The 12,301-nt window shown below is 44.2% G+C and overlaps 1 protein-coding gene across 1 annotated transcript; it reads right to left on the bottom strand.

Moving 5' to 3' along the window:
* Positions 1-2,425: 2,425 nt before the first annotated feature.
* Positions 2,426-5,546, bottom strand: LOC121834559. Its single transcript, XM_042288271.1, has 3 exons — positions 5,513-5,546; positions 2,699-2,798; positions 2,426-2,510 (listed from the first exon to the last, which is right to left on the bottom strand). The coding sequence occupies exons 1-3, from the start codon at positions 5,544-5,546 to the stop codon at positions 2,426-2,428; spliced, it is 219 nt and encodes a 72-aa protein (XP_042144205.1).
* Positions 5,547-12,301: the final 6,755 nt, after the last annotated feature.

The following is a 12,301-nucleotide window of genomic DNA, read 5'->3' as shown; positions in this document are numbered from 1 at the left end:
AGTTCTCATTGTTTGGTAATGGCTCGCCCGCAGTGAGTTTTAGACTATGCAAATTGGTGTTTTTTTTTATATTTGCCGGAAATCGGGAATTTGTACTATCCGGCGTGTGCTTCGCACTGTTATTATACTCTTATGACTGGTAATGATAGCGACGTCTTATTTATTTTTTCACTTACTTCCCGTACCCGAGTCGGCGTGAAAGGGAATGTATGTTCTCCGTGGAAAGGTTTTGTTAACTTGGTTCCGCTAAGAATCTATTACGAAGTGCACGATATGCCGATGTCCTTCATATTCATTTATTTTTGTGAGAATCGATCTCTTTCGTAGAAACATACAGAGCTCCTGAAGTAAATCATGTATACATGAATGTGGTCCAATAAAATGTGTTCGAAACCCTTACTGTTGTACCACCAGCCAGGAGTCAATGCGGCGATTGTGTAACTTCAATGCTTTACAATAGAAAAAGAACAAGAAATATATATACTTCTGCTTTGTGAAGTAAGTCGAAATATTGTTTGACACATTTTGCACGGACTCTATCGTAAAAAATAAAGCAAAAGTGTGTCAGTATCAAAAAAGAAAAAAAGACAGCGGTTTTGGAGTTTTCGGCTTTCGGGAGCTCCCGAGAGCCGAGAGAGGCGGGGACGGAAGAGGGAGAGAGAAGGGTACCGGAAAAAAACGGAGCAGAAACGCCCAAACCGAAACCGAAACTAACTTGACCGGAAACGGAATCAGATTATACTTAATTCCGCCCGCTAGGAGCGCTACCTGTCACTGGTCTATCTGGGCCGCTGGGGCCTATGGCAGTGTCCGCTCTTTACCTTGTGTATATTACTCTATGCTTACTCTGTCTCGTCAAGTTTTCTTGGAAGAAAACGTTGCTTCTACTACGCCTGAGTTCTTTTTTGTCAAGCCACCGGTCGCGAGTGGTCTGCTGTGCGAACCGCACAATTACGCCTGGATTTCTATCTTGCTTTGCCGGGAACCTGTGTATATTTACGATATCGCCGTCAGTCAGTTCTGGAAGGTTTAGTCTTGCTCCAATTTCATTAACACGAACCAAGAGGTTCTCTTCTTTAGCTACAGGGATCCCGTAGATTTCGAGGTTGGGTCGCCTACTGCGCCATTCCATATCGCTTAGATCGCGTTTTAACTGTTCGATTTCCTCGCCGGTTTTTAGTCGTTCAAGAGCTTCAAGACGCTTTTTCACTGCCTTTGTTTCATTGTCCTGATGGTTAATATGCTCGAGAATCTTATCGTACTTATCAGATAGCATCTGCATTGACGTTTCGATTCCGGTCACGGTTTCTTTTAGACTCATTAGACTGTCTAGTTTGGCGTTGATGGTTACCAATAGTGTAAGCATGTCGACTACTTCTCCCTTTCTACTGGATTGACCTCCTCTTTGTTTTACTCTCTGGCAAGTAGAACATTGCCAACTTTTCCACGCGCTTGCGTTTTTAGACTTGAAGGCTACGGCTGTGACACCTGAGCACGCACCGAGATGGTAAAAAGAGTCACATTCACAGCACGTAATAGAAACTTCTACGTCGGATAACACCTCTTTACATACAATGCAGATCGAATCTAGAGGCATTCTAGAACATCAACAAATCAAAGAAGTTTGCTTGGCAGCAGCAGCGGCGTAAATAAACAATAATTGGCCCAGATCCCACACTAACCTGCAATCGATGCATCGTATATGTATTTCACTACTGAGACTCAAAAGCATCTTTAAAACGTATCTCGATACAAAGGTACAGGGACTCCGGAATATCTCTAAAATAAGATTTCCATATATTTCTATCGCTAAACTTCCGAGCTGCAGCCCTTACTTTTACCAAAATGTTAGTTATGCGGAACATTATACCTAATTATTATAGACGCTATGTATGCTTCCAAAAAAATAGGTTTCCTGACGGTACAATTTTTTTCACTTTGAAATGCTGAGTTCTTGCATGAACATAGTGACCGGAGTCTTGTGATTTACCAAGCACAACATTACACTAGCGTTAATGGAGCGAAAAATGTATCGTGAGCCCCTTGATTTAATGTATTTGCAGTGAGTTCATGGAGAGACAGCATAGTTCTAATTGCACTAATGGTTTAAGTTCAAATAACCGTAATAACGCGACCTTAGCACCACACAAAAGTGCGAATGAGTTTTAGCCCTAACGTTCTTCTGAAGCACACGCATGACTTCGCGAAGTTTGAATATCAGGCAGATCAGTAGTCGTCCTGTTAATTTGCGCAACCGACTAACATTTTATCGTGAGAGACGCATATGTTGGTCTGAATTTTCAGTTGTCCTTGCCTGATACCTTGGGAAAGTTGTGACTGAGATGGACAAATCTAAAGTAAGCGTTCGCGAAACATAATTTTTTTAAGTGAACTCACTCCGCATTGCTTTCTGCATGGTTTGCGGTTACTTAATCTCAGAACCACTTCCGAAAATAATCCAAAACACTCTTCTAGCGAATTGAACTTTGCATTTGGGCAAATCAACAGACCTTTAGGAACAAAAAAATGGGAAAAAAAAACCACCAGACAAAAGAAAAGGTTTTTAACCTTTTCTTTTGTCTGGTGGTTTTTTTTCCCATTTTTTTGCTTTTTTTGCTTTTTTTTCCCATTTTTTTGATTCACTAAGTGTTTTTAATTTTTATATTTGGTTTTAGACACAATAATTCCTGTCTTATACTCTTTCTCATAAAGCTTTCGCAACTTCTGAAATAAATTGTACTTATTCGTCACGAAGCCCCAAAAACTGTTCTCGTGTACATCTCCGCTTATCACGCCAACTGAAACGACGAGACATGCGGTATTTGCATAAAGTTTATTAGACTTGGAGATGCAGTCGAGCGCATTTAGGATGCAGCAATCATCAATCCGTCAGCAACATTGAAGATCTCAATGGTTTCCACATAACCAGCGCCTAATCGAGTAGTGTGCCGAGCATGTACCTAAATCCAGATGAGTATTTAGCACGGGCCAATAGGTGTCATTCGTTCTCTTAGTATTGGAATTTGTTTCATTATAATGTCTTAAAAAAATCTAGAGTTTATTATTATGTGGTTTCAGTTATGTGCATATTAGTAAGATGTTCAGCAACTTAATAGATTTTCACTAAAGTACTTTCTGACTGTGTGATACAAGATAGAAGCCATAAGTTTTAATTTTTGTTTCAAAGATATATATATATATATATATATATATATATATATATATATATATATATATATATATAGTAATTTGCCTTCATATCGCAGTAGAATTATGAAACTGTGCTAAAAATATGGTGGTTATAAAGGTTGTCTTTTAAAATATTGAAGAGTTAAAAACAGCGGGTACGAAACGAAGGACAAGAGGAGACGTAGACAGACAGAGCGCTGACTCTCAAGTGAACGTTATTGAAAAGCAACACGTAAAAATTGCCGTGAATAAATCGGAAACAATTCTTATCACCTTGTCATGCACTATGACTATCAAATACGTGCCCCCAGGAACGCCAGTTACTTATCAAACAGAGCGATTGAGGGCGGACTTACGCACCATTTCCACGTCGAGATATGTGGTACTCCTCGGCAATCTCCCTCGTTGTTTGCTGTCTACACACATAATCGTCTGCGATAAACTCGTCGCAAAACTCTTTCAGCTCCAGCAATCGTCACATCATGGTCCCGTGGACATCCTCCCCGTTACGCAATCCGGGATGGGCTTCTTCAGACTGACTTGCGAAGTAGGGACAGCACGGTCTGCGACATCATTTCTTTCACAACTTTTAGGGCGTTCTGTTCTATATCGCTAGCAGCTGTAGACTCGAGAGCATCATGTATAGCGAGCTGCAGCGTGTGCGCTAGGGTGCCTTCATATGCGCTTTGCTAGGGTGATGCCATTCTTTGTAGTACCACTCGCCGACAGACCAGCAGACATCTTGGTTCTCGGCGATGATCCGCGGGGCTTATAACCTTCCCGGAAACAAGCACCTTATCTCACAAGTTCGGAGCAGCGTTGTGGAACCCACGGAGGGAGGATTAGCGTTTTCCCCCTCGGACGGGAGGACCGATGGACACAAAGGCCACTTTCCAGCGCACGGCGAAACAATGGAGAACCAAAATGGCGCTAAAGAGGGACTGGGAAAGGGAAGCGGGCAGTTTGCATCACCCTATGCGAAGCGCACATGAAGGCACCCTAGTGTGCGCAGCTCACCTCATTCCTTGAAAAAGAGATCCCTCAATTGAAAAAAAAAAAGAAAAAAAGAAATGGAAGACGTTTCCTAAACTCTGTGATGCAAAATTAGAGCGCAGCTCTTGAGAAGGGAGGGTGCGGAGGGGAGGGTATGCCCTTCCCCCTTCTCGGTACCGTTTCCTCCTCCGCTCCTCTTTCAATTCAGTTTATGCGCTAAATTTAGCGGGTAAAATGACGTCACATGACTTGGTTTTACCTCACATATGAACAAATTCAGTTTCTCCGCTAGATTTACAGGGAAAAATGACGTCACGGGACCTCAACAGCAATTCAGTTCCCCGCTAAATTTAGTGGAAAAATTGACGTTACGTGACCCAAACACCAATTCAGTTACACCCTAAATTTAGCGGGGAAAAGGACGTCACATGACTTAGTGTCGTGTCAGCTATGAACAACTTCAGTTTCTCCGCTAGATTTAGTGGGAAAATTAGTGTCACGTGGGAGGAAGAGGAGGAGGGTAAGGTACGGAGGAGGAGGAGAGAAGGAGGAGTAGGGGAGAGGAGGAGAACGGGTAGCGGAGGATGAGAGGGTACAGAGGAGGGGAGGGTAAGTAGGAGGAGGGGCATATCGTCTTCTCCTCCTCAAGAGCTGCGCACTAATTTTCCGTTACACAGATATGTAAACGTCTATTATTTTTCTATTTTCGACATCTGGAACGAGATCTGCTCGTTCCAGACGCGTGTCGCAGTCAATTTTCGGTGACACCAAGCGTTCCCTAAGGAAGTCGTAGACCTCTCCTCTGGCAATTTCTGCCTTTTTTTAGGCTTTCTGCCGGACGCTTCCGGCACTTACTGTGACGCGATCTTTGAGGTCCTTCAGCACGGGATGGATAATTTTCGGGAAGCCGGAGTCATTTATCAAGCGAAATGTTTGGCCGTTTGTAGTGACGATCCCGCCACATACGTCCATATCTTCAGTAGGGTACGTTGCTGGGCTAGTTGGTTCATCTTATGAAGTATACAGGTAGCGCCTCTCCTGTATACTTCTTGTCCTTGTCTTCTATGCGCTATTTTATACGTTCATATCTTCGTTTCCGGTTAAGTTCGACGTTACACGGAAGCCCCGTTGTACGGCAGATGGCTATGTTGGCTGCTTCAATGGTGTTCTTGGTGACTGACTTGCAGAATGGCTGCTACTGGTGGGCGGCTCAGGAGTGCTGTAACCCGACGGGTTCTGTAGCAGAAGCGCATCATACACTGCCTTGTGGCGTCGCTGTACGCGCCGCTCTAGGATGGCAGCAAGCTGTCCGGAGAGCCGCAGCCCACACTTGTCGATTTGACATACTGACTGGTTTTTGTCATTGTCCAATTTGAAATGCTTCCGTACTGGGGTCTTTAGATGGAGCTGTCGGAGCATAAACAAAAAGATTGAAGACATCCATTTCATCGAAGTTCATTTGAGCGAATGCTGAAAACTTGTAAACAGCGCGAAAAAAAAAAAAAAAAAAGGACAAGAACGAGAAGTGAACGAACACAACGCTGACTGGCAACTGAAGTTTATTCCAGCGAGGAACAGGAAGGAAAACATAAAAGATGCAAGATAGATAAAACATAATTCACCCCCATGAGGCACGCCCGAACACCTGAACAAATCTGCCTAATTTCTTGATGCAAGACAGTTTGTCATCCGCCAAGGCCACGGACGGGGCACTAACACACGCGTCCGCTCCGTAGGTAGAAATAAAAGAACGCCGAATCATTTTCTCTTGTCACTTTGTTGTGGTGAAAAGCGAGAATCCTAATCTCCGTGAAAACCGGAGAACACGAACACTCGTCACAGTGAACTGCAAGGTGTCCCGACGTTGAAGAACGAAGGGAGAGGGAATGCTCCCTGGCCCTAACATTAACACACCTCCCCGTCTGACCTATGTACACCCTGCCACACGACAAAGGAATCAGATACACGACAGCAGTCGAGCACGCAACATACCGGGTTCGGTGGCTAACCACGCACCGAGACCCAGATAACCCAACACGATTAACTGCAGCGGAAAGACGGGACAACTTTGAAGGAGCTGAGAAACAGGCACGTCAAACTTCTCAGCCACCTGCTTGATCCTATGTGAAAATATGTGTACATACGGCAGAAAAACTGGCCTAGGGGACATCCTCCTCCTTTTCCTCGGTGTCGTCCCCATCCGGCTGACGCCTCAATTCGGCTATTGCCTCAATTCGGCTAGAAGTTTCAATTCGGCTGGACGTTCCAGTTCGGCTACATCCTCAATTCGGCTAGAAGTTTCAGTTCGGCTGGACGCTTCAGTTTGGCTAAATCTTCAGTTCGGCTACAAGTTTCAATTCGGCTGCATGCTTCAGTTCGGCTAGATCCTTGTTTCAATTCGGCTGGACGTTCCAAGTTGATCAAGCTAGACATCCAAGCATAAGGTGCCCCCAATTTTTTTAGAGAGACGTTAACTATATCTGCATCTTGCCTTAACATTGCAACGTGCAAGCTCAGATCAATAAGTTCAAGCAGCTACGAAGGCTTTGGGCACAGAAACATTTGTGTTTGTGTTGTTTGTTCTCTGGAGTTGCTGTGCAAACACCAGGTCTCTGCTTCAAAGAAATTTATTCACATACAAAACTTGAAAGTATAAAACAGAAAGGACGAGGACGGGAACAGGACATCTTTCATTTAGCAACAACATAGAATGGCACAACGATAAAACCGGCCCCCAAGGGTCTCAACGTTCTCAAAGAGGGAAAGGAGATACTAGTTATAAAGGAAGGGGAATACACTAAAAGAAAAGTTTGAAAAGCGCATCAGTAATCTAGTTATTTTCGATTACTTAGAATTAACCTTGGTCATTGTCAGTGATAATGCGGAATTATTCTTGTTTGCAGTCCAAAAAGGGAATTGTACTATAAATATACAAGTTTAAAAAGCTGTAGCGTCACGACGAGGTGTCAATATCCTAGTCATCTCTGGTGTTAAGAATTCGACCTCTGTCTTTGTCAATGATAATGACGGTGCAGAAATGTTGTTGTTAACAGTCCCCATGGCAAATGACTCGATGATTTCTCTTCCAAATCTCTTATCGTGCCCGCCCAGTATATTAGTATTAGAAAAATGAGGTGTACAGTCATCGCATGTGCGGCTGCGAACGACAATGGGGTGATACGACTCAGTTGAAGCCTTTGATGCTTCCAAGTTATGTTCTCTGAGTCGGTGGTTGACGCATCTCCCAGTCTATGTTGTTGCTAAATGAAAGATGTCCTCTTCCCGTCCTCGTCCTTTCTGTTTTATACTTTCAAGTTTTGTATCTATTAACCAACACGCTCGTTTTCAACTGTAAATTTATTCACTTGCCCAAAGAATGGATTACAGCAGTCCAAAGGTTGCTTCTTCCAGTGCTGGCCACTGCTCACGTGAAAGCGACAGGACGCCTTGGCTGCTCCTACGTCGAACTGAGTTGAAGGAAAAAAGAAGATACCTGCATCAGTTATGAGACAAAACAATATGGTAAGGGCTCAATCCAGTGATTTACATCTTCAGGAGGCTAAGGAGAATGTAACAGTATACCTGTAATTTTTTTCAAGGTCACAAATTTGACTCAAGATTGGCTAAATACACCAGTAGCTATGACTGACCTCGTAACCAAAACCTTACGTCCGCAAAAAATTGTTTGGCGACATTGAATTTTCAAATTCGGTCCTCATCATATTTTCAAAGTGAAAGTTTCTACTGGCAGTATTAAAAATATGGAGGCTCGGGCAAGCTGGTGTTGCATACTTTTCCACAGCCCGAAAAATTCGCAACCAAGCACAGGCACACACAAAAGGAAAAGACATTCATGAAGCTCTGACTTGCAACTCAGACTTGTATTATTTCTTCTCTGCCTGCGCCTGTCTTTTTAAACAATAAGATTTTTTTTGTTATTTTTGGTTTCATGTGGATGCAAGATAATTCAATTATTTTTTGTAATAAATCTAAACAAGGTTTAGTGACACAGTTTTCTTCTAACCTCGAAATCTTTTCAGCTTCAATAACTTCCCTAATTAGTTGAATATTATTTTTACTTATTACGGGGCAATGATTTTAGTTCTGCTTGACATCTGCAATCTTGGCAATGTATGCCTTAGTGTCCAGAAGTGATTCTGTTTATGTTGTAGTCGTGTTCCCCTTGTCTATGTGACATCAGTATTTGTGACGTCGGGGTGGGGAGGGGTTGGGTTTTGGCAGTAGAACTTGTTTCCAACTGATTAGAAGAATTTCGATGGCAACAAATAAAGTCTGCAGAACCCCAACAATAGCTCAGCAGCACGAAAGAAATATGTTCCATTCTGTTCTCTGATGTGGTTGTGCTAGCCATGCTCCAAACAAACAAGAGTTTCGAACAAACCATTTGGGCTTCGTAACGTGAAGAGGGGTACAGTTTCTATCATGAAGGAAGCCATTAGCCGGCAGATTTTATGGGACGAGCGAAGGCGGCGGAACTAGATTTCACACTTCACCCCGCACAGCCATGCAGCGCGGCACGTTCCCGTGGCACCTACGGCTGTGAGTAGCAAGTATGTCAGGGAGCCTTTAAAAAGGTGGGTAAAACAAAGTTTTTCAGTGACCGAATCGAGGAGACTGATAGCTTAATGTACCGACACCTGGATAAGTAACCCAGTTGTTGTTGTTGTTTACGGGTTTTATGGCGCAAGAGCTCCGACGGCCATACTGCGCCAAACTAGGTAGGATAAGTAACCCTGGTTTGCAAGTTTTGTCGTGGGAGAGTTGGTATTAACTGGGGTGCACTGCGAGTTGTAGAGGATCTAGAGTCACACCGCCATATTCAGCTCAAGAAACCTCGTCTAGGCACAGGCAACTCCTTCCGCAATCATTGAGACTATAAATTAATTAATGCACTTGTGTCTGGTTATTTTTTCTGTTTCTTTTGACTTTCTGAGAATCGGGAAACTCAGCAAGCAAATTTAATATCTAAATTATTCTGAAAAACTGAGAATTTAATCAAAACAAGCTCTGAGAAACATCAAATTTTCCACAAAGGTAAACTCCAGAAAACACCCTCCAATGCCACAAAGGATTACATTCTTTTCCCCTGTCTTTCTTCTCCGACATTGTTTCCCTGCTTTATCAGTCTCGGGTTTCCTACATTATGACCGACAAAGGATTAATTCTGGAAACACGGAATGCCGCTTATAGTGATGCTGCTATATGTCACGCTAGGGGTAGCCAGGCAGGCTCTGGTGCAGCTTGGTTATGACCTTCCTCGCAAAGGGAAGTTTTGGCATTGCATATGAGGCGATACTTGCCCAGGTCTAGAGGTTACCTTGGCAAGGTTGTGGAAGCACCCATGCTCACAAGTACGGTAACTGCCCAGGTCACCTTGGAAGGTCTCAACACACGGCAGGCACCATCGTCTGTCGTAGGTATGATGCGCTGCAATGTCTGATGACACAAACTGCAGCAAAACAAAACATATTTTCCTGTGAAACAGTATCCATAGCTGCAATCTCCGTACCAGCACACTGCATGAGTAGCTAATCTCATTGTGCACTTCTTTCTACATTAGAAGCACAGTTTAGCCTGAAGGAGTCGGCATATTTCGGTTCCACGTATAAAGTCACTCATACAGATTTTCGTCAAAACAAACATATTTCGCCTCGTCTGTGGCTGTGGCAGAAAATACTAAGAAAGGCGAGATAAATCTACGATTGCATGCTTCAAATGGTCAGAAATGGGAGAAAAAAGCCCCGAGACACTTTCCTCCCATTTCTCCTCCTGTGAACAGCAAGGTCGAGGGAGCCCACCAGTGGTGCAATCGGTGGTTTGTACGCGGTGCTCGAACGTGATTAATTTACGATGTTTGGATACCATCATTTCAGCCATGTTGCGATTACACTGATACCTTAAGAACTGTCAAATGCTGATTGAAAAAAAATTGTACCGGCTCATTCACGGCTTTCTTAGCTTTGGTTGGTCCCATTACGGAATAAAGGGTTTGTTCACCAAATAAACAACGCACTCCCGAGCTTCATCCAGTTTGTCACTGAAGGCTTTGTTCGTGTTCGAAGCTAGATCTTTGCTCAAAAAGCACTTGGAAATTACAAACAAATCTACAACGACTCTAAGCAACCCTCGTCTCATTGAACCGCAGCGCAGTTTTCGCCCAAAGGAGCCACAAGTAACGACTCTTGAGAGCGAAATAATTATCTATAAAAGCTAGACACAATGCATGGTTCCGGCATTTGAGCACAAGGTATTTGACGTCTTTCGGAGAACGCTACAAAAGCTTAGTATTCCAACAAGAGCTTAAGCGTAAAAAAATTCGTTTTCCTCGTATCTGCCTGAACTGGGCGGAGCCACCCGAACGACCCGACGTATGCAAGATCCAAAGCATGTGTCGCAAACTGCTGTGTGCAGCACGCCGGAGCAGCCATCTTTCCGACTGTTTGCACGCTGGCTCACATTGTTTCGATGCACATGTGTCTTGCGTTTAACGTTTCGATGGCAGCCTTTCATTTTTAAGAACAAAGCGTCAAGTGCTAGCCTGGCTGTCACTAACACTGTTCACACACACAGTTGCTCAACGCGAAGTGTAAACAAGTACGCCCATGACATGCTGGGAAGGACAGCCTGGCGCCTAGGCAGTACGGCCACGCAGGTCCAATCAAAGCTCGCAGGATGCTGTCCATAGACTGCGCGACACTGTTAAGCACTAGACACAACAAAGAAATAAATGCACCTTGATCCTACGAGAAAACTCTGATGACACAGCGTATAGTAAGACTTGCGAAGCTTGTAACTGGGTTCATGAGCTTTTAATCACTCCCGCGACACCACACCTGCACACAATGTGTCATCCGAATTTACCCATTGGATCAAGGTACATTAAATTTTTTTCCGCTGCCAAATGGAAGGGAAGGTGCGACAACATTATCCTTTTGTCTTACCCTAGCATGAACTAGCTGGTAATGGTACAATTACAAGCGAGTTGCATTCACTGGTGTCCCTCGAGCTCTCTTACAACCAAACCGCAATTAAACGCAGGGCACTTGCCCGCACTTGTAGCCACTCCGGCTAGTCCATGCTAAGACGCGACAAAGCATGGCAGGAAGCCTGCCACTACAGCACGTCGGCAGCCGGGCATGACTGGCGAGTGCAAGCGCCACGTGAGTCACATGAATGTTCCGCAATAGCCGCGTGACTTAAAAGAACCCAGATGAAACGCCGTTCGTTGTGCCATTCAGTGGTGCAAGGGTAGAACATCGGGCTCCTAATCAAAAGGCTGTGGGCTCGATCCCCCTATAGGGGAGACATATCATTGATCTTCTTTCATTAAGTGAACCCTATCTTTGCTTTTATTCTCGTGTTCTTCTCATTCGACGTGCTTCCGTGACCGACTAGGTAATCCATGTTGATCTACAACAACTGGATCGGTCGTTGCATGCTCTCAACCCTAGATATATAAATACCGGAAATTATTTTCTCGTGTCCATTGTTCTCATCAAGAAGAGCGTCACACTATCACCGTGCTCCTAAATAGCATGGATGCAGCACAGCGCTTAATGTGAACTCTTTCGCACGCTACAAAAATATTACCCTCTACTTGTGCAAAAAGAGAAAACACCTTCGGAATTTCACTAAAAACATATTCTGAAAACATGGAACGCTAACTATAGCCACCTCAGTGTATTATATACTTGGGCAGGGTTGGCCAGGCTGACGCGGCCCAAGAGCTGCAAACAAAATCACAAAATTTTCAAGAGCCGCAGAGGGAGGGAGGGAGGGAGGGGGGGGGGCGCAGCAGGAAACTCAAACTAATTTCGGTCTATCTTATATGAGTCAAAAGCAGTCCAATTGTGCGTAAGGCAGCGGTAGCACATTTAAAACGTGTTTCATTTCTCTCTTTGGGGAAGTGCTCCGGGAGAGAGAGATGGGGGGGGGGAGGGAGAGAGAGGAGGGATAAGGGAGGGAGCGGCGAGCCGCAGCTTGGCCACCCCTCTACTAAGGCATCGCCATGCAGGTTCTCAAGGAGGTTGGGAACGGCCTTCCCTTCTAAATTAACTCCTGGCATTGTATACTAGGCAATACCTGCTGTAGTCTATCG

Source organism: Ixodes scapularis, unplaced genomic scaffold (genome assembly GCF_016920785.2).
Source record: "Ixodes scapularis isolate PalLabHiFi unplaced genomic scaffold, ASM1692078v2 ptg001477l_1__unscaffolded, whole genome shotgun sequence".
Taxonomy (NCBI): Eukaryota; Metazoa; Arthropoda; class Arachnida; order Ixodida; family Ixodidae; genus Ixodes; species Ixodes scapularis.
This window is presented reverse-complemented; position numbering and strand designations above follow the sequence as displayed.